At 36.1% G+C, this 16,737-nt stretch overlaps 5 protein-coding genes across 6 annotated transcripts; 2 read left to right on the forward strand and 3 right to left on the reverse strand.

The window, feature by feature from the left end:
• Nucleotides 1–972: 972 nt before the first annotated feature.
• Nucleotides 973–6,129, forward strand: LOC124640363 (L-threonine ammonia-lyase-like). Its single transcript, XM_047178102.1, has 10 exons — nucleotides 973–987; nucleotides 1,197–1,307; nucleotides 1,412–1,482; nucleotides 1,558–1,845; nucleotides 2,025–2,187; nucleotides 2,261–2,416; nucleotides 2,813–2,949; nucleotides 3,119–3,218; nucleotides 3,298–3,423; nucleotides 5,861–6,129. The coding sequence occupies exons 1-10, from the start codon at nucleotides 973–975 to the stop codon at nucleotides 6,023–6,025; spliced, it is 1,332 nt and encodes a 443-aa protein (XP_047034058.1). The 3' UTR covers nucleotides 6,026–6,129.
• A 2,337-nt stretch (nucleotides 6,130–8,466) lies between these two features.
• LOC124640137 (pterin-4-alpha-carbinolamine dehydratase) lies at nucleotides 8,467–9,813 on the reverse strand. Its single transcript, XM_047177801.1, has 3 exons — nucleotides 9,503–9,813; nucleotides 9,210–9,419; nucleotides 8,467–8,696 (listed from the first exon to the last, which is right to left on the reverse strand). The coding sequence occupies exons 1-3, from the start codon at nucleotides 9,653–9,655 to the stop codon at nucleotides 8,613–8,615; spliced, it is 447 nt and encodes a 148-aa protein (XP_047033757.1). The 5' UTR covers nucleotides 9,656–9,813; the 3' UTR covers nucleotides 8,467–8,612.
• Nucleotides 9,814–11,095: 1,282 nt separating this feature from the next.
• LOC124640197 (abscission/NoCut checkpoint regulator) lies at nucleotides 11,096–14,452 on the forward strand. 2 transcript variants are annotated; one of them, XM_047177866.1, is made up of 6 exons: nucleotides 11,096–11,124; nucleotides 13,071–13,157; nucleotides 13,333–13,409; nucleotides 13,486–13,735; nucleotides 13,834–14,073; nucleotides 14,146–14,452. In XM_047177866.1, exons 1-6 carry the CDS (start codon nucleotides 11,113–11,115, stop codon nucleotides 14,341–14,343), a joined length of 864 nt encoding a protein of 287 aa, XP_047033822.1. In that variant the 5' UTR covers nucleotides 11,096–11,112; the 3' UTR covers nucleotides 14,344–14,452. The 2 variants fall into 2 exon arrangements, with proteins under 2 accessions (XP_047033822.1, XP_047033821.1); XM_047177865.1 differs by lacking the exon at nucleotides 11,096–11,124 and adding an exon at nucleotides 12,781–12,938.
• On the reverse strand, nucleotides 11,422–12,538 carry LOC124640196 (DNA repair protein XRCC3). The gene has a single exon (XM_047177863.1). It carries the CDS (start codon nucleotides 12,403–12,405, stop codon nucleotides 11,440–11,442), a length of 966 nt encoding a protein of 321 aa, XP_047033819.1. The 5' UTR covers nucleotides 12,406–12,538; the 3' UTR covers nucleotides 11,422–11,439.
• On the reverse strand, nucleotides 14,445–16,621 carry LOC124640195 (CCA tRNA nucleotidyltransferase 1, mitochondrial). The gene is made up of 6 exons (XM_047177862.1): nucleotides 16,454–16,621; nucleotides 16,079–16,272; nucleotides 15,620–15,903; nucleotides 15,223–15,543; nucleotides 14,847–15,063; nucleotides 14,445–14,760 (listed from the first exon to the last, which is right to left on the reverse strand). The coding sequence occupies exons 1-6, from the start codon at nucleotides 16,505–16,507 to the stop codon at nucleotides 14,448–14,450; spliced, it is 1,383 nt and encodes a 460-aa protein (XP_047033818.1). The 5' UTR covers nucleotides 16,508–16,621; the 3' UTR covers nucleotides 14,445–14,447.
• Between the last annotated feature and the right edge of the window lie 116 nt (nucleotides 16,622–16,737).

A 16,737-nucleotide genomic window follows, 5' to 3' on the forward strand; every position in this document is an offset into this window, starting at 1 on the left:
AAGGTAGAAACAAAAAAATCATTTGAGCTGAAAATGGCGCTGCATGGTAGAGGAATGAGAGGGAATACCGCAAGAAACAGTTTAAAACTCATCATGTCCATTAGAAACCATAAAAAGCAGTAATAAGGGCTAGAGGAGGAAATATAAAATACTGAAACAATAAGCTATGCTTGATTTTGTTTGAAATGTTCAATTTTTCAGCTAGGCTCAATTTTATTTTTCGCCTGATTTTCGTTGCTGTTTTAAATAAACTAGCTTCTATTCTAGATTAGCTCGAAATACGGAAATGATTTTTTTGTTTCTACCTTAATTTAAAGCTAAAAGTATAGGCTTTCAAACGAGACCATAAACATTTTACTGTAAATATTGTATCATTGGCAATCGTTGTAATTGTATAGCGCAAGGGGGCGATTCCATTTTTTTGCTCGGGAGTGTAGATTCACAGAACTTATCCAAAATGATCATCTACCTGAGACTGTTCAAAGTTTTCTCTGCCACTCATAGTACTACTTTTACTAAATCTATACTGTGTGAGTCTCTATAATGTGCAAATGGGGGTATCATAATGAGGAAGTATATTCTTAATTACATCGACGGTTTTTTTTAATGCTGTCGTTTGATTAAACATATCTCAAACATCATATCTAGAATTCTAATACAATAGCCCCCTAGAAAATATTGTACAGTGATTTTAACTTATTGAACTAATAAAAACAATATCGTTTCCTAAACGTGTTCCTGCGAGGAAATCTGTTATCGGATCTACTTTCTTTTACAAGGATGCGAAATTATAAAAAAAAAAAACATGACGTTATCAAGACGACAGCCGTTTTCCTTCTGTTCGAAAATAAGTCACAAGCCATCAAGCAACACAATAGTTCACAACCATGGAATAGACCCAAGTAAACCTTTTGCTCGCCCCCAATAGCCCAACCAACCCGGACATACCAAATTACAATAGTTCTAATCAACATGTCGCGAAAAACCGTGAGTACTTATGACTAAATATTTTTAGATCGGGCTATGCTGCGAGATATTTGAATTGTCAATTCTTCAGGATCAGTGCCTATCTATAATGACTATATGAATTCTAAACGTGGTCACATATCAAGGGACTGGTCCTCAAGTTTCAGATCACTATCTAATTTCCCTACCTTCCTCCCTATTTACCTATACCTAATTTTCATAATCCGTAGGAAGACTTTGATGAATTCTGCGACCCAGAAAACCCCAAGGTAATCAAGTATGAAGATGTCGTTGAGGCGGCACAGACCATAAAGCCATACATTATCAATACCCCCGTAATGGTAGGTGATCATTATTTATCGTGATTAAATTATAACGTTCCTATACTACGATAACAATCATACGATTTTTAATGTCGGCTAAAATTACGTATTTTAATTTTTAGGCGGCACACACTCAGCGAGAATTTGGAATTTATATTCACTACAAATTAGAATTTATGCAAAACTCCGGAAGGTAAGTAAAAGGAAATCTGGCCAAAAATTAATATAGTAAATGAAATATTTAAAATATACAATGATTTTATTACAGTTTTAAGGATAGGGGCGCTATAAATGTTTTAGAACAAATGCCATTAGACAAGAAAAAGCTTGGCGTTGTCGTAGCGTCGAACGGCAACGAAGGCATAGCCATGAGCTATTATGCAGCAAAAATGAATATTCCGGTCATCGTAATTTTACCCTTGAACGTGCCCATTGACAAAATGCAAAGATGTCATGCTTTCGGAGCAAAGGTTGTCATACAAGGAAATAACTTGTTGGAAGCACAAAAATATGCCCGTGCTCTGGCTAAAGACAAAGGACTAACTTATATCAACGGGTACGTTATACGTAGATATTATGATAACCACCTCTCAATATTACTATTTATTATATAAAACACAATTATTAACCCAAATAAATTATGAAGTTGGGATACTGAAGGAAAATTAAGTTTTTAATCTGATTTTTATGCTCAACTAGTAACTCTTTCAATTTGTAAGCTTTTTTGTCTCAAAGGCGTGACCATCCCCATATTCTGGCGGGATACGGCACTCTTGGTCTAGAACTCATGGAATCGACGCCGTTTCTCGACGCAGTCATCGTTCCCGTGGGTTCAGGAGGACTAGCTGCGGCCATTGCTACCGTCGTCAAGCATCACAAACCTTCAGCCCTCGTTTATGTAAGTTCTTAGATTATAACATTTTATCTCAGCAATCCTGTAATAAATACTAAGTATCAATATTTGTTTGTAGGGTGTTCAAGCTGAGCTGATGCCGACATTTTTCAACTCTTTGGAAAACGATGAAATGGTCACATTGCCCCTCCAAACTAACATGGCCGACGCTATTGCCGTCAATAACGTCGGCTGTAATGCTTATTCCACCTCAAAGCCGCTCCTAGACAAAATGGTTGGTCCTCATACTCCTCATTTATTCTAATTAAAATCTGTAAGAAAGTTATAAGTAGAAAGGATACAATAGGAACGTTCTCTCTAATCTCGATGGTGCTTCACGACTAAATCTGAGCACAAGTACCTACGCTCGCTGATAACTTAAATTGGTTTCTAATTAGCGACTTGTGCAATCTTTGCCTGCACATTAACCTACCACAGTCTGTCAAATCCTTCTTCAATAGATATTCGATCTTATCACTATAGTGGAAAGTTAATGTTGGATGGGTAATAGACAGATTTGGGTAGGTCGACCTGCTGTTGTCTGTACCCACCTAATCTAGCTATGTAACTGTAACTACATATAGGTAATTGTTGGTCTATGTTTACTGACTTAACGATTGTCTTTTAAAAGCTCCTAGTGAAAGAAGATTGGGTCGCACGATCCATACTGCATTTAACGGAACGAGAAAAATTCGTAGTGGAAGGTGCTGGAGCTTGTCCCTTGGCGGCTTTGCTCGGAAATCTTGTCCCAGAACTGAAATCGAAAAAGTACGTACCACAACCAATAATACCAATAAGGGCCGCACTGTTGTGCCGTAAGAAATATCACCTAGTTTTTACAGGAGCCTAACGATTTTCCAACAGTTACAAAAAAAATTGTGTGATTCAGTCAATCTGGTTGTTAAAGTTTTAATAAGTAGGTAATTGTATTTTGTAGTGTGGTCTGTATTCTAACCGGAGGAAACGTTGACAACATCATGTTATATCGATGTCTCGAAAGAGGACTAGCCGCTGAAGGCCGATTAGTCAAGTTTAGGGTGAGCTATACGATATCTATCAAATTGACGAGACACCTATGTATAAGATTGCCCAATTTAATATGCTTATTATCTACAGGTTGGTATAAGGAACGATCCTATATCGAAAGCCAATTTCATGACCCTAATATCAAAGGGCAGCTACAATATTCATCGACATTTCCAAGACAACTCGTGGACAGACGGTGAAGACTACTTTGTTGAGGTACCTAATTCAATTAGCATTGTCGATTGCATGATAATTATAAGTGAATCATTACCTAGTGATTAGCGTGTAGTAAGATTTGCCAAGCACAACGGCATTATGATAAATGCTGACAGCCAGTTGCCAGTTGCCAGTTGGGTACACTTTAATATTACTACTAATTGAATTGTATAAATTAATTTCTTCTCTATAACAGTTCTTTATAACTTATAAAATTATTTTTTATGAGTTAATTCTTTAATACATCACATTAGCTTCACTTGCAGAATTTTTAGTCTTGATGCCTCCCCTAGCTTGGGGGTCTATAGGTACACTTTAGACTTTAAATTATAGAACATTTTGAGTATTTATTTCTCCCCATGTATATACTCCCCAGAAGAAGGTACCTCCCTTTTTACTTTTTATTAGTAATTCATATAACGGGTTGGTTATCCAGCAAAGTCGTGTTTTGAACACCACGATTTTGTTCAATTAAGTTAGTAGATCCTGAATTAATCATCGGTTCGGAACATAATTACCCTTAGGTAATTATTGTACTTATCGATAATAATTGCATTCAACACGTTCTTATCACCAATTCGATATACATACACAACACAATAGCGGGTAACGAAGGTAACTGATTAATCGTCCACTTTTGTTGGGGTCTTCGACGCAAAACACGTGACGTCCTTCATTTATTAGCGTTTTTACCCTGGCTGCTCTTTATCGGAGTGTGGGAACAACGGCGGATCCAGGGGGTAGGTCACAAGGTCATGACCCCCCCCTGGGCCAGGTTCAGGGTCTAAGAGGACCAATAATTGAAATGGTTAAACACGATGTTTTATGTTTTTGTTATAAGAATAAGATAATTTTTATTCCGAGTGAATAGGTAGATACCTACATAGTTACAGGTAGAGTAATTTTGCTGAAGAATTCGTGCTCGCAACGCTCACTCTCTATTCTTTATTTACTCTTTATCCGTACCCAAAAGGAGGAAACGGGACCCTGTTACTAAGAATGCGCTGTCCGGGTTGTCTACATTACATGCTGTATCTAATGCAGGGCCGTCTTAACCTATGGTGCAGGGTGTGCGAATAACCCGGGCGCTTCGATATCGGGGCGCCCCACCACTAGGAAATTTCGAAGAAATTACACCCGTTCGATAAGGAAATTCCACATTGTATCATGACAGTGACAAAAAAGTCGCCTTCGCTTTGTTGGATTGATTATTTTGATTATTTTTAACTTTTAACATCCTCCAACTAAGTGAAAAAATTCTAGCTCGCTACGCTCGCGAGTAAATTACTATGTCTGTACTGTATTTCTGACTGTTTATTTTTTTATTGACGCACCCAATCAACGAACACAAATGGCACTCGCTCTAATCACGGTTCCTTTTTGTTTGTACCTACGTAATTCCCAGTCTGATTTGTGAGTCTTCAAACAAGTAATTTAAAAAAGTTCGCGCTCGCTGCTTCTTGTTGCTTTACAATGTACTTAATCAGGTGCTTTTGTTGTAACTACTCTAAGTACTTCGATCAATATGTACTAGGTACTCAAAATCTTTCAATAGATACATAGGTGGCGCTTGGGTGATGATTGCACCCAGGCGCTACATGAGCTAGAGACGGCTCTGATTTCATGAACCCTTAGCAATAGTAAGACAATTGAAACCTGAAAAAATTCTTGCGCTTGCTACGATCGCGCTTTCTTGTACCTATTTGTGCTGTATATCTATACTAATATTATAAAGCTGAAGAGTTTGTTTGTTTGTTTGTTTGAACGCGCTGCTCGGGCCATTTTCTACATGAAAACACTTTTCTTAACATTCGTAAAAATTTCGAGCTCGCTACGATCGCGCTTATTGTATTTATACTACTACTTTTAATATTAAAAGAAGTATACGCTACAATATAATATTTTTGTGACTTGACCACGACTGTGTGACCCCCGCCCTGGCGCCGAAGCTGGGGCCCGATTCTCCTAATTTTACTTAAGCAACATACGATTCACGTTCGACTCGATTCGACTGAGATTCAATCCCGACTCGATTACGATTGAAACGTATGTGGCATTCCGCTATTTTTTCTTTGAAATAAACGTTTTTGTCCTTTTCTGTCATTCAATAATGAATCATTTGGCTGCAAATGATTTACGATTGCAAAATGATTGTACAGCAAACTACCGTATGGACCAAAATCACCAAAATAGCAGACCAATCGCACACCAATCAAATGTCAATCTAATACGATTGGTCTTTTATTAGTAGCAGAATGCCCGATATGGTTAAAACTGCCATTGCGATCATATTGCGATTCGATTTCTATTCGATTTTGACATTATTAACTTAGGAGAATCGGGCCCCTGGATCCGCTCTTGTGTGGGAATTTAGTATCTCGGAATGCAGATGAAAACGTGAGGAAGGGCTAGTAGTAAATAAAAGTTCTGTTTGCAGATGAAAGTGGTTATCGAGGCGAAGAATTTGGCGCATGCTCTGGAGTTGAAACGTACAATAGAAAGGGTCTATCCATGTACTTCCATTTTCGAAACTGAACCTTTCAACGATAAACGCACTTGCCCATGCTATATAAAGAAATTCACTGAAAAACATATGAAGTAACTTCATACCCAATGTACCAACCCAACCTAGGCATAACCATACAATGTAGGTACCCACTCAAGTAAAAATATCTAAAGTAAAACCAATCCAAATACAGTTTAGTAAACAACCTGAAAAATTTGTTTCATTGACATCCTATTTGACCTGAATCATTGATTCAAGACGTCGCGTCGACTGTACTAATCACTAAGGCCTCGGCCTTGAATTTTGCGGGCAGCGGGGCGGCAGCGGCGGCGGCGCGGCGCGGGAGCGGCAGGATCTCAACGCGTATAATCAAATGGACCGGCCCTCGAATACAGCGGCGCGGGAGCGGGCAACGAGCGGTGCGCTCCAGTCAAGCGGTGACCGCCCGCGCCGCCGCCGCTGCCGCCCCGCTGCCCGCAAAATTCGAGGCCGAGGCCTAAGGGTCCGTTCACACAGACCGGCTCTTAGAGCATCCGCGCGCATTTTTCTTTTCACACAGACCGGAATCAGCTTCGATCGGCTCAAAAAGCTTGCGGATCGAAGCCAAACGTCTACAAGATCGAGAAAAAGTACGCGATCCGAAGAGCCGATCAGATCCTGTTCCACAAATACTAAGTAGGAGGTACTCGATTTTCAACGTGTTAAGAATTTGCTCTCCTCCCCGAGCCGGTCTGTCTGAGGGGTCCCTACTAGGTATACTTGCTTCTATTTTTTAACTAAAGGAGCTACAGTCACGCAGCAAACGAGTTTTTTTCTGTTTGTTAAGCAAGTTTGAGGTGTTTTTATTACAGGTTGGGATTCATTAATACGCGACTCCTTTTTTTTAAGTAGTAGGTAGGTACCTAACAACCTACCTATATACAGCCAGACATTCCACCGCCACTATTAAAAGAAATAGGTACTTACGCTTTTATCTCGAAAGTTTCAAGAAAGTAGGTACAAATAATTTGCCTTGGTTCATTCACTCGCCACTTTTACATAAAACCACGGCTAGCCAGTCACGTGACGTGATCCGATCTGACGTAGGAGCATGAACGCTAACAAAAACTTATCGGTATAGGTACATAAAGCCAACTATACTGACGACGTAATAACATTCATTGATTATTGATATAATAATGTTGTTTTAATGCTCCTCAATTGTTAAAACGGTAAACAACCAGCAAAAATATTTTTATCGTAACTGCAACGCCATTGCAAAGTTACGTCGTCAGTTCAATCGCGACGTGTCAGGAACGCATTCTCTGAATGGCCGAACTATACTATTTGTATCTGCAAAGTACTTTCATAATTGAAACCGACAAAGGTATTTGTATGTCGATCGAACATTAAAATAATTGGGTAGGTTTAATTTTATCGTTCCAAATATCGAAGTATCGGATAACCATTTAAGTGGGTAGGTAACCGAAATTAAAATAACTCAACAATACAAATTGTCTAGAATCCAACCACTCTTCCAAAATATATGCAACAGGTTGTTGCCATGCCAACCACTTGTTGGAACATATTACATAAATGCTTGGCTTACATTATACCATTGACATATAACTATAGGGACAGGAAATGTCACGAAAAAAACGTGCACACCTACTGTCAGTCTGCAGTCGTAACTAAAATGGCTGCCATTACTAGGGTTGTACCGCTACCGGATTCAACAAATATCGATATTGTATTCTAGTTAGAAGTATGTACGAGTCTTACTGGGTGCATAAAAATAACCGAGTATAAATAATCTCTTCGTCATAGAACTATAGTTCGGCCATTCAGAGAATGCGACGTGTCAGGAACGCATTCTCTGAATGGCCGAACTATAACTATCACATTAACTTCACTGATACTAATAACCTCAACAACATCAACCAAATGGGAGGAGTCATTTCAGTAGGGTGATACCTTTGAAAAAAAAAAAAACAGGCAAAGTAATTACCATGACATATATGGCCAGATATGGCACGCAGAAGGATTTCAAAAGTAAATGTCACCATTTTACGCAATCACAAAAATATTGTTGTCCCTGTTTTCAAATACACTTATCTGCTTAGAAAGAGTGAGACAGAACTATGTTGCATAGTTTGTTTCATATTTATATAACTATAGATACGTCAATATCAAAACGGCGTCTCCTTATAATTCTAAGCTCGATGCATTATACCTACTTAGCACTTATCCTGGGTTAAATAACTACTGTCAGCTACGACGAATCTGATGATGTCAAATATGACCCAATATGTACTTCTGTGATTCTACTACCTAGAAATATTAGATTTGTCTGACGAGTCAACCGATTCGTTGCGCGCAAGTGTGCTATTTCATCCCCCATCCTCCGAGCCTTTTTCCTATTCATATTTTAAAGAATTTCAAAATCAATTTTACACGTTTTTGAATTGCATTCTAGGGTTTGGATAAACTAGACTACGTGGGGTCCGATTTCCAGCCGCACATTACAAATGCAGCTAGTAAAAAATAAAAATGAAAAAAAAATATGTAATGCAATTTTAATACATTATTATATTTGCATACACACACACACATACATGTAATACAACACTATATAAATACATTAATTAGTCAACATTATACATCTTTGAATATTTTCTCGGTTCAACTGATCATAGATATTAATTTAGTTGAAATTCTTATCCATAAAGGTAGCCATCCTGATATCTCTCTTGCTGAGGCCATTAACATCATGTGAAGACAGGGTCACCTGTAAAATTTTAAAACTTAATTATTGAATAATGCTAGACTTGCATCATACTGTGAAATCCAGACATTCCTCCAAAATATGATCAACAGGTAGTTGATACATGTTGAACATATATACTTAACTAAAACTATATCTAGTTTATTTGAGGACAAGTGGTAGCCGTAGTAGGCACTTATCCTGAACTACATATCAAATAAATTATGTTTCATTGAAATCAATAATGTTCCATAATGCATAAAACTACATAACTTTGTCGAAATAGCAAACAATAAATGGAGCCTTAGTAAAATCTACAAAGAATTTTGTCTGTAAATATTAATAGAAAACTAAATAATGCATGAAAATGGTCTCATTTAATTAAGTTATGCCTTCAAGACCAAACCTTATGCATATTGCAAAACTTTTAAATAATTAGCACATTAATTGGAGGTAGTTACAAAATGACATTGAACTCAATTTTTCATTGAGAAATGATTATAGATAAGTAATTAACAAATTTTTATTGTTACTTACTTGGAGTTTATTATAAACATTAAACCACTCAGGATGGTGATCCATTTTCTCAGCTAACAGTGCCACTCTAGTCATAAAGCCAAAAGCCTGGTTGAAGTCTTTGAATTGAAACTCTTTTTCAATAGCATCCCGGTTGCTTTGTACTTTCCAACCAGACTGCAGCAAGGGCTGGAGTTGGGAGTCGCGCTCTTCCTGAGTTAATTTGTCTGCCTGCATATAAAACAGCACATATTATTAGTGAAACAAATGTCTAATTGAAAACTGGACACATGGTGCAAGAGAATTTTACACACCATTTTCCTTCTATTGGGCGAGGTCGACGAAACACTACCGTATCGAACGACAGCACAACTGGCATTGAACGGCGCAGGCTTCGACGACCCTGCGGGGTGAAAGTGTATCGCTAGAGAGCGAACACCAACCAAAATATGTTTCGTAATAAACATTATCGTTTATGGATATTACTTATAGCAATCACAAATCCCGATTGCTATCGAACGTAATACATCCAGAAATATAAAGAGAGCATTAGTTATTACAATAATTCATGCTGCATAATATCTATTTTCTGGATCATGCGACTGTAGACGGGCTATAAATAATACAAAAATACAAACAACGTCAAATTCTTTCTGACAATGACAACAGTGACAGAAAAATACTATGCATCGAACTGCCCGTGCCGGAATAAAATATAGTCCATGTAAAGGGCTTATTACACTTGACTTAATTCAGTAGCCTAATTAGGTTTGTTTAATTAGGTTTCTAAATAATTTAATGAAACCTACCTTCCTTAATGCGAACTTATATTTTTAATATATGTATAGATTGATGATGTCTTTCATCAGTCTGAGGTTTGGCTTTATTTCATATTTACCCAATTAATAAACCCCTTACCACTGCAATACAAATAGCGTTCTAAGATTTTAGTTACGTAGTAACTATTATATAATCTGTGATTTTAGTCCCTGAAAATCATTGTGCATAGCCAATAAAGCACAATACGTAATATAGCGCAATGTTATTGATCGTCTAGGCTACACCCTATGCTTAAGGTGGACGTCACTACAAGGCGCGGGAAGTTCAAATAAAAAAATATTTTTTGTAAGCATCGATATATATGTACTACGTACTAGATAGAACGTTCCGAACAAAAAGCTTACCACACTGAACTGCACTGCAGACTATGCAGTGCCCAAAATGGCAAATCAGAGCGATTTTGACACCTGCGTCAGATGGATGTCTATGAAACTACAATTATAAAATAGAAAATACATATCAAGGTATAAACTTACACATATAAACTATTCGAGAGTCAAGTTAGTAAAATTACACGCTGTTCATGCTATTACAACGCTTGTATATCATACTTTTCATTTACAATTCAATTTTACAAATATGCATTAATTTGTTCCCGCCCGCCATCTTGAATTATGGATTAAGAAAATCGTGCAGAAACAGATGTGCCATAAAACTAGCAGTAGGTAAAATATCAATGAAAACAGACTTCACTTTGTCATGGTATGTTCTTACTTTCAAGAAAAAATAATTAAATTCGCGAAAATTTGTGATAGCCCTCTTAAGAAAAAAAACATCGTAATTAATATTAAAAACCCTAAAAATAAGTTCCTGGTTTTAATATATTACATGATTTTGCATTCAATTAGATATAAATAAACTTTTTGATATATTACATGATTTTGAATTCACTTAGATATAAACTTTTTGAGTAATGAAAAATGTAGGCAAAATACGAGCGACACTTCTGCAATTAACATCAATGAGGATGACTACATGTCACAATACGTCAACGAAATGTCAACAGACGACATAGCGGGTAAATTATTTGTATGGATGTTCTTGTCTATCGCTAGAATATATGTCAATCTTTGATTATATATATATGTCAATGTTTGTAAGTAATTTTTGTTGACTTTGTGTAACTCGTAAGTTCTTTCCATTTTTTTGACAATTTTTTTTACATTTACGAAGTTGTCATAAACTACATCGGGTTTTAAGATCTCGCCGCATATCTGATGAGCTTTTTTTTTTCCTTGCTAATTTACTACTCTCTGGGATCACTAGTCTACTTCTAGTATTACTTATTAGCCTTTTTGAAAGATGGGCTATCCATCTTTCAAAAAGGCTAAAGGACATAGAAATAGTTATTTTAGAGCACATTGCAGGGTTGGAAGGTCACAAAAACAGTTTGTTTACTCCCACATAGATTTTAATCCTGCAAACTCTGAATACCACTGGAAGTAATAATAAAATGAATCATGGCATTTGGTAAATGAGGAGCGAAAACTACATGAAGCTCTCTAATATAAGTTTCATGCTTCAAGGTGGTTTGCTGAGGATTTCTTTTAGAAAGGTTAACTGTGTCACATAATTCCAGAGTCTTCTTTAACATAAGCCTTGTGGTGACCATGTTAGACCATGCCAGGCCCAAAGACGGCAATACATTTGTGTTTTCTTCAAAGGAAGCTGTAACTTGGTTGATACATAGTATTGCTAAGTTGTATTCTTTAGCCAGTGTTGTCAACTGTATAGCAATTTCTCTTAATTCTTCTGCTCTTTTGACATAATTTGTACTTTCACATCGAAAAGGTGCAGCTATAGAGTCAATAACTATCAGAGATAGGTCATGTTGGTCTAATAACTTTCTTAAGCGAAAACTTACACAGGACAATAAATCCTTGGCCTCAGTTATATGTTCAACAAACACATTTTTGCCATAATCAATTTTAGAATCAAAATCAGGATGATGAATTTTGAGTTCTTCATATCTTTTTGTAGGAAATAAGTCTTCAGTACAAATAAAAACACACCCGCTGTTCCAGTTATTAAGCGTTATTTGGAGAGCTAATTGTGTCTTTCCACTTGCACTTTCACCAAACACTTCAGTTATAGTCCCTTTTTGGAGACCACCCTTGAGCATGTTATCCATAGCAAGACATCCTGTCGATAATCTGAGATTAATGGTATTATTTATTTTCAAATCATTAGCCGTCGAACTGGTAGGACACACATGATCAGCAACAATATTTTTAAGTAAAAACACATCATCTGTACTTAAGTTAGTACAATTTTTGATGTCCCAGATAGAAAGAATAATGATTTGTCTAACAGTTGATATTCCAGCTCTGTCTATTACTTCATATATATTTGGAGGTAACAAGTGTTTCAAAATCATCACTATTATTAACAAAATTATAATTCGAAGAGTAACCAAACTACAATATCTGCTTTGGTTTGTATAGTAAAGTTAAAAGTATGTATGGCGCGAAACGAAGTAGTAAAAAGTAGTGTGAACAGAACTGTCAGGAACGAACTTATTGACAGATTGACAGTAACAGTCGTGACAGATCTTAAGTTTTCCCTCGTTTAAAGGATTTAAGAATTTTCGAGTAAACGTGTTCCATGTAATTATACTTCTAATCTAGATGATCAAAATTAATTGCACTTTACACCAATTCTAAGCATTATTTCATTAACTCATGTTTCCACTCTCCTGTTTTCTATAATCACAAACGCAGTTTTGAAGTTTGTTTGACATAATTTTCATGCTACGTATCTGTGGCTACGTAATGACGCATGCATATCAGCTGATAGCCTAAGTTCAGTTTAATGTTTATTTATATGTTTTACGTCTAATAAATCACTTAATAAGGTTCAAAGATGTCATGCAATTCCTGTGCAAAACCATTTTCACTGCTTCGTAAAGAGGTTCATGTTGTCTACAATTCTTTACACGAAACGATTTATTTTGAGCAAAATATATTCGACTCTTCGTGATTTCTTGTTATCTCCGTGGGTTGCGCGCAGGAAATCACTTTTTATCGTTTATTTTATTTCCAGAAAGGATGTCCAAGTTGCGGCTTCAGCTACTGCTCCAAATGTTTGGAAAACAAAATATTTGTAGAAAGGCTAAATACTGAAGCTAAGGTCAGGTGAAATTAAAAGTATTATCTACTGTTTGGTACTAATTGTTCAAATCTAAGACGATCCACTGACCAATAATTCTCATGTACGTCACGGGCAGAAAATTATGGAAAAGAAGCATTTTTTACAGTATATTTAATTTTATAATTATTATAACTTGAACTTCTAATTGTTTTAGGTATGTGCAAAATGTAAAAACAATAGTTCAAAGCCCAATGAACCCAAAAGTATTGAGGCACCTGATGCATACTACAGGTAAATAAAGATCTAAGTAATAAAGATGCAATTTAACTTGTATTTCAAGAATTAACTTTATCATTCTGTGTTTTAGGAGAGTAGGTGCAATTACTGAAAACCAAGGTGCAAACACAGGAGTAAATACAAACATGACAGACCTGCAAATACTAGAAAGACTCAAAAAGTTAAAGGAAGACAGCAAAATTACTCCTAAATCTACAGATGAAGAAATTAAGAATCGTTTGCAGAACATAAGAGGAGAAATTCCTACAACGTCAGATGCTGAGATATATTCAAGACTGGCAAAATTGAAAGGCATGCCTATTGAGACTGTTGCAGCTAAGGTACATATTTTCATATTGAATTAGAATTGCATATTTATTTGACACAATTTAATACAACAAATCAATTCACTACATTCAGTATTCATGCATTATTCTAGCCAGTGTTACCACCTCCAGATACCCGAACAGAGCAAGAGCAAGCTGATGATTTACTGAAGCAATACATGGAGCAAACTAATATTGATACTAAATATCAAGATGAGTTTGACAGCCTTGTCCAGGATATAGAGACTCGAATAACAAAACTTAAAGGAACAACTCCCGTAAAACCAGCAGACAATCAGCAACCAGAGGACTCTGATGATGAGGAGACCACTGTCAAGAAAATTCTTGAAAAGGTATATTAACTTCTTAATAGTAATATTCATTTATTAAGAAAATAATAATTAGCCAGGTATATATTTTTACAGATTAAAATAGAGGACTCTTCTAATGATGAGATTCCACCATCAGATGAGCTGCCATTTTGTGAAATATGCAATGAAGATGCCAGGATGAGGTGCCTGGGATGCCAGTATTTGTTTTGTAAGAGATGTTTTATGGAACACAAAGATGATGATGATGGCTGTAATAGATATGTACCCTATGAAGCTCCAAAGAGCCACTGAATAAAAATGTTATGCACTAAAAATCATGTAACACTAAAAATTATATACTGATAGTGTAAGAATAAATAAATAAAATAAATATTAAGAAATAAAATCAACTATTATCATGTTTGTTTTCTTTTATTGTTTTCAAATTCTTCTATAATATTTGGGATGTTTTTGATTAGTTCCTCTTCTGAATTCTTATATTCATTTTCAATCCAAATGTTTTTCAACTTACTAATGATGGGTCCATACATTTTGCCTGGAGGAACTCCAGCTTCCTTCAACATTTTGCCAGTAACAGGGAACTTGGGCACTACCCAGTTGTTAAATTGGTCTAAAAGTGCATCTCCTCTATATTTCAGAACCTCTTTAACATATTCAATTGCATCCTTTTGTTTTATCTTTGTATTTAAAACCAGTTTTTCATATGGTCTGAAATAGAACAGAAAATTTTAAATCATAAAAAAACCTTTTTTTTACCACAGTTCTGTTCCTTAACTTTTCAAATGGCCACTTACAATAATGGTCTGCTGTCTACTTTGTCTCCCCTGTGTTCCACCAGGAAGTAGGCAAGGTCTCTGTCATAGCCAGAGAACTTGAGCCTGCTGAACAGTGCTGTTACCTCATCTAGATCTGTCAAAAGAGCTGCTAAGTAAGAAATTGGATGCAAATTAAGATGTTCAGCCCTCTTCAATACTCTGTCTAATTCTTCAACATTAGGAGATTTTGGTAAGCCTGAAAATAAATAAATAATTTAAAAAATATTGAATATGGGATATATAAACGTGTTACTGTTACAGCCTTTTTATCGTCCCACTGCTGGGCACAGGCCTCTGCTCACACAGAGAAGGGTTGAGCATGAATAAATGTATGCTTGACATTAAAAATATTTACCAATGTATTCTCCAACTCCCACATCAATCATTGTCTTCAATAGATTTCCTGCAAAATTTCCTTGAAGCATCTTCTTCAGTTCCACCCAAATCCTTTCCCCAGATATATTTTGAAGTCCCTTAACATTGTCTTTTAAAACTTTCAGAGTATGTTCATCATGATTATCAGGCTTATCTGCTATCTTGCCATAAAAACGGAAATATCTCATGATCCTGAGGTAGTCTTCTTTTACCCTTCTATCAGGATCACCAACAAATACTACCCTACGTTTTTGTAAATCTTCATATCCAAAGAAATAGTCATAAACAGAGCCATCAAAACCTAAAACAAATACATGAATTATTTTATATTTACTGCAAAAGCTATTGTATAAAGGAAGCTTATTTGATAATCCTACCTAAAAACATAGAGTTGATTGTGAGATCTCTTCTATTAGCATCTAGTTTCCAATCTGTGGTAAATTCAACTTCAGCATGTCGGCCGTCAGTGAGTATGTCTATTCTTAGTGTTGTTACCTCAAAACTCTCTTTGTCATTGATTCTGGCTGTAATGGTGCCGTGCTTCTCACCATTTGCATTGATCATTCTAATATTTTCAGCAGTAAACATGTCTTTCATTTGTTGTGGAGTAGCAGTAGTGGCAAAGTCAAGGTCTTTTGGAGCCTGGCCCATTAACAGATCCCTGTAAATAATTGTCAGCATAGTAAATTAATTGTATGTATACCGACTTACCACATTGTAGATAAACTGGTAATAAGCTGCTTAACTTAACACCATATATCCAGTGGTCATAATTTTAATTTATGGACTTCTTTGAGTCGTTACGAATATTACAAATAACTTTCGACTATGGTTACCTGACTGCACCACCAGCGACTCTTATTTCATATTTGTACTTGTCAAATAAATTCTTGAGCTCAGTGACTTCAGGAGTAAATATGTTTTTAAATTCTGCTGAATCTAGCTTTAGCACGACTGGATTTTGTCGACATTTTAATTCTTGGTCCATTTTCGAACGTGCTAGTCGTCGAAAAACCGGAGTTGAGAATGCCTGGAATTCAGAGATGTAACACATGCATACGACCATAAGTATTTTATATCCATCGTGTTTCTAATTACTGTTATCGTTCGTGGTTATTTTAAATAAGTGGGTTATATATTCCTTCAATATTAGGCTATTTAATTAAACATAACATTCATGAATAACCTATTTCGCAAAAGTGTACAATTACCCTTTTCGAGAAATATCCAGGTAACTTAAATATTCCTAAACAGGTGGTGTACATAACGCTGTATTAAACAAATTAATTTTCATATGGCTTTGTTGACGAATCGATCCAATATAAAAATATGAGCAAATTATTCAAATCCAAAACAAACTTGTCACGTGAACGACAGATAAACGTCAGTGTCAAATTTTTGGAAGCGTCCACAGAGTAAATTACACGGGAAGCGATCAAGAATGTTCGAGTGCTAGTTCCTGTGTTGGATACCAAGCTCTACACACTTTTACTCC

The sequence above is a fragment of the Helicoverpa zea genome, chromosome 20, assembly GCF_022581195.2.
Source record: "Helicoverpa zea isolate HzStark_Cry1AcR chromosome 20, ilHelZeax1.1, whole genome shotgun sequence".
Taxonomy (NCBI): Eukaryota; Metazoa; Arthropoda; class Insecta; order Lepidoptera; family Noctuidae; genus Helicoverpa; species Helicoverpa zea.

What these genes read in the sequence shown, in the direction of transcription:
- LOC124640363 (XM_047178102.1), top strand. An exon ending in AACCTTCAGCCCTCGTTTAT is followed by an intron (nt 2,188 to 2,260) that starts GTAAGTTCTTAG and finishes ATTTGTTTGTAG; the next exon opens with GGTGTTCAAGCTGAGCTGAT. An exon ending in AGCCGCTCCTAGACAAAATG is followed by an intron (nt 2,417 to 2,812) that starts GTTGGTCCTCAT and finishes GTCTTTTAAAAG; the next exon opens with CTCCTAGTGAAAGAAGATTG.
- LOC124640137 (XM_047177801.1), bottom strand. Translation starts at nt 9,655, where the DNA reads ATGTTTATTACGAAACATATTTTGGTTGGTGTTCGCTCTCTAGCGATA. An exon ending in CGCCCAATAGAAGGAAAATG is followed by an intron (nt 9,420 to 9,502) that starts GTGTGTAAAATT and finishes TTTTATATGCAG; the next exon opens with GCAGACAAATTAACTCAGGA. An exon ending in ATGTTTATAATAAACTCCAA is followed by an intron (nt 8,697 to 9,209) that starts GTAAGTAACAAT and finishes AAAATTTTACAG; the next exon opens with GTGACCCTGTCTTCACATGA.
- LOC124640196 (XM_047177863.1), bottom strand. Translation starts at nt 12,405, where the DNA reads ATGATTTTGAAACACTTGTTACCTCCAAATATATATGAAGTAATAGAC.
- LOC124640197 (XM_047177865.1), top strand. Translation starts at nt 12,891, where the DNA reads ATGTCATGCAATTCCTGTGCAAAACCATTTTCACTGCTTCGTAAAGAG. An exon ending in GGCTAAATACTGAAGCTAAG is followed by an intron (nt 13,158 to 13,332) that starts GTCAGGTGAAAT and finishes TAATTGTTTTAG; the next exon opens with GTATGTGCAAAATGTAAAAA. An exon ending in TCAAGAAAATTCTTGAAAAG is followed by an intron (nt 14,074 to 14,145) that starts GTATATTAACTT and finishes ATATTTTTACAG; the next exon opens with ATTAAAATAGAGGACTCTTC.
- LOC124640195 (XM_047177862.1), bottom strand. Translation starts at nt 16,507, where the DNA reads ATGTACACCACCTGTTTAGGAATATTTAAGTTACCTGGATATTTCTCG. An exon ending in AATCAACTCTATGTTTTTAG is followed by an intron (nt 15,544 to 15,619) that starts GTAGGATTATCA and finishes TATTTGTTTTAG; the next exon opens with GTTTTGATGGCTCTGTTTAT. An exon ending in GGGAGTTGGAGAATACATTG is followed by an intron (nt 15,064 to 15,222) that starts GTAAATATTTTT and finishes ATTTATTTTCAG; the next exon opens with GCTTACCAAAATCTCCTAAT.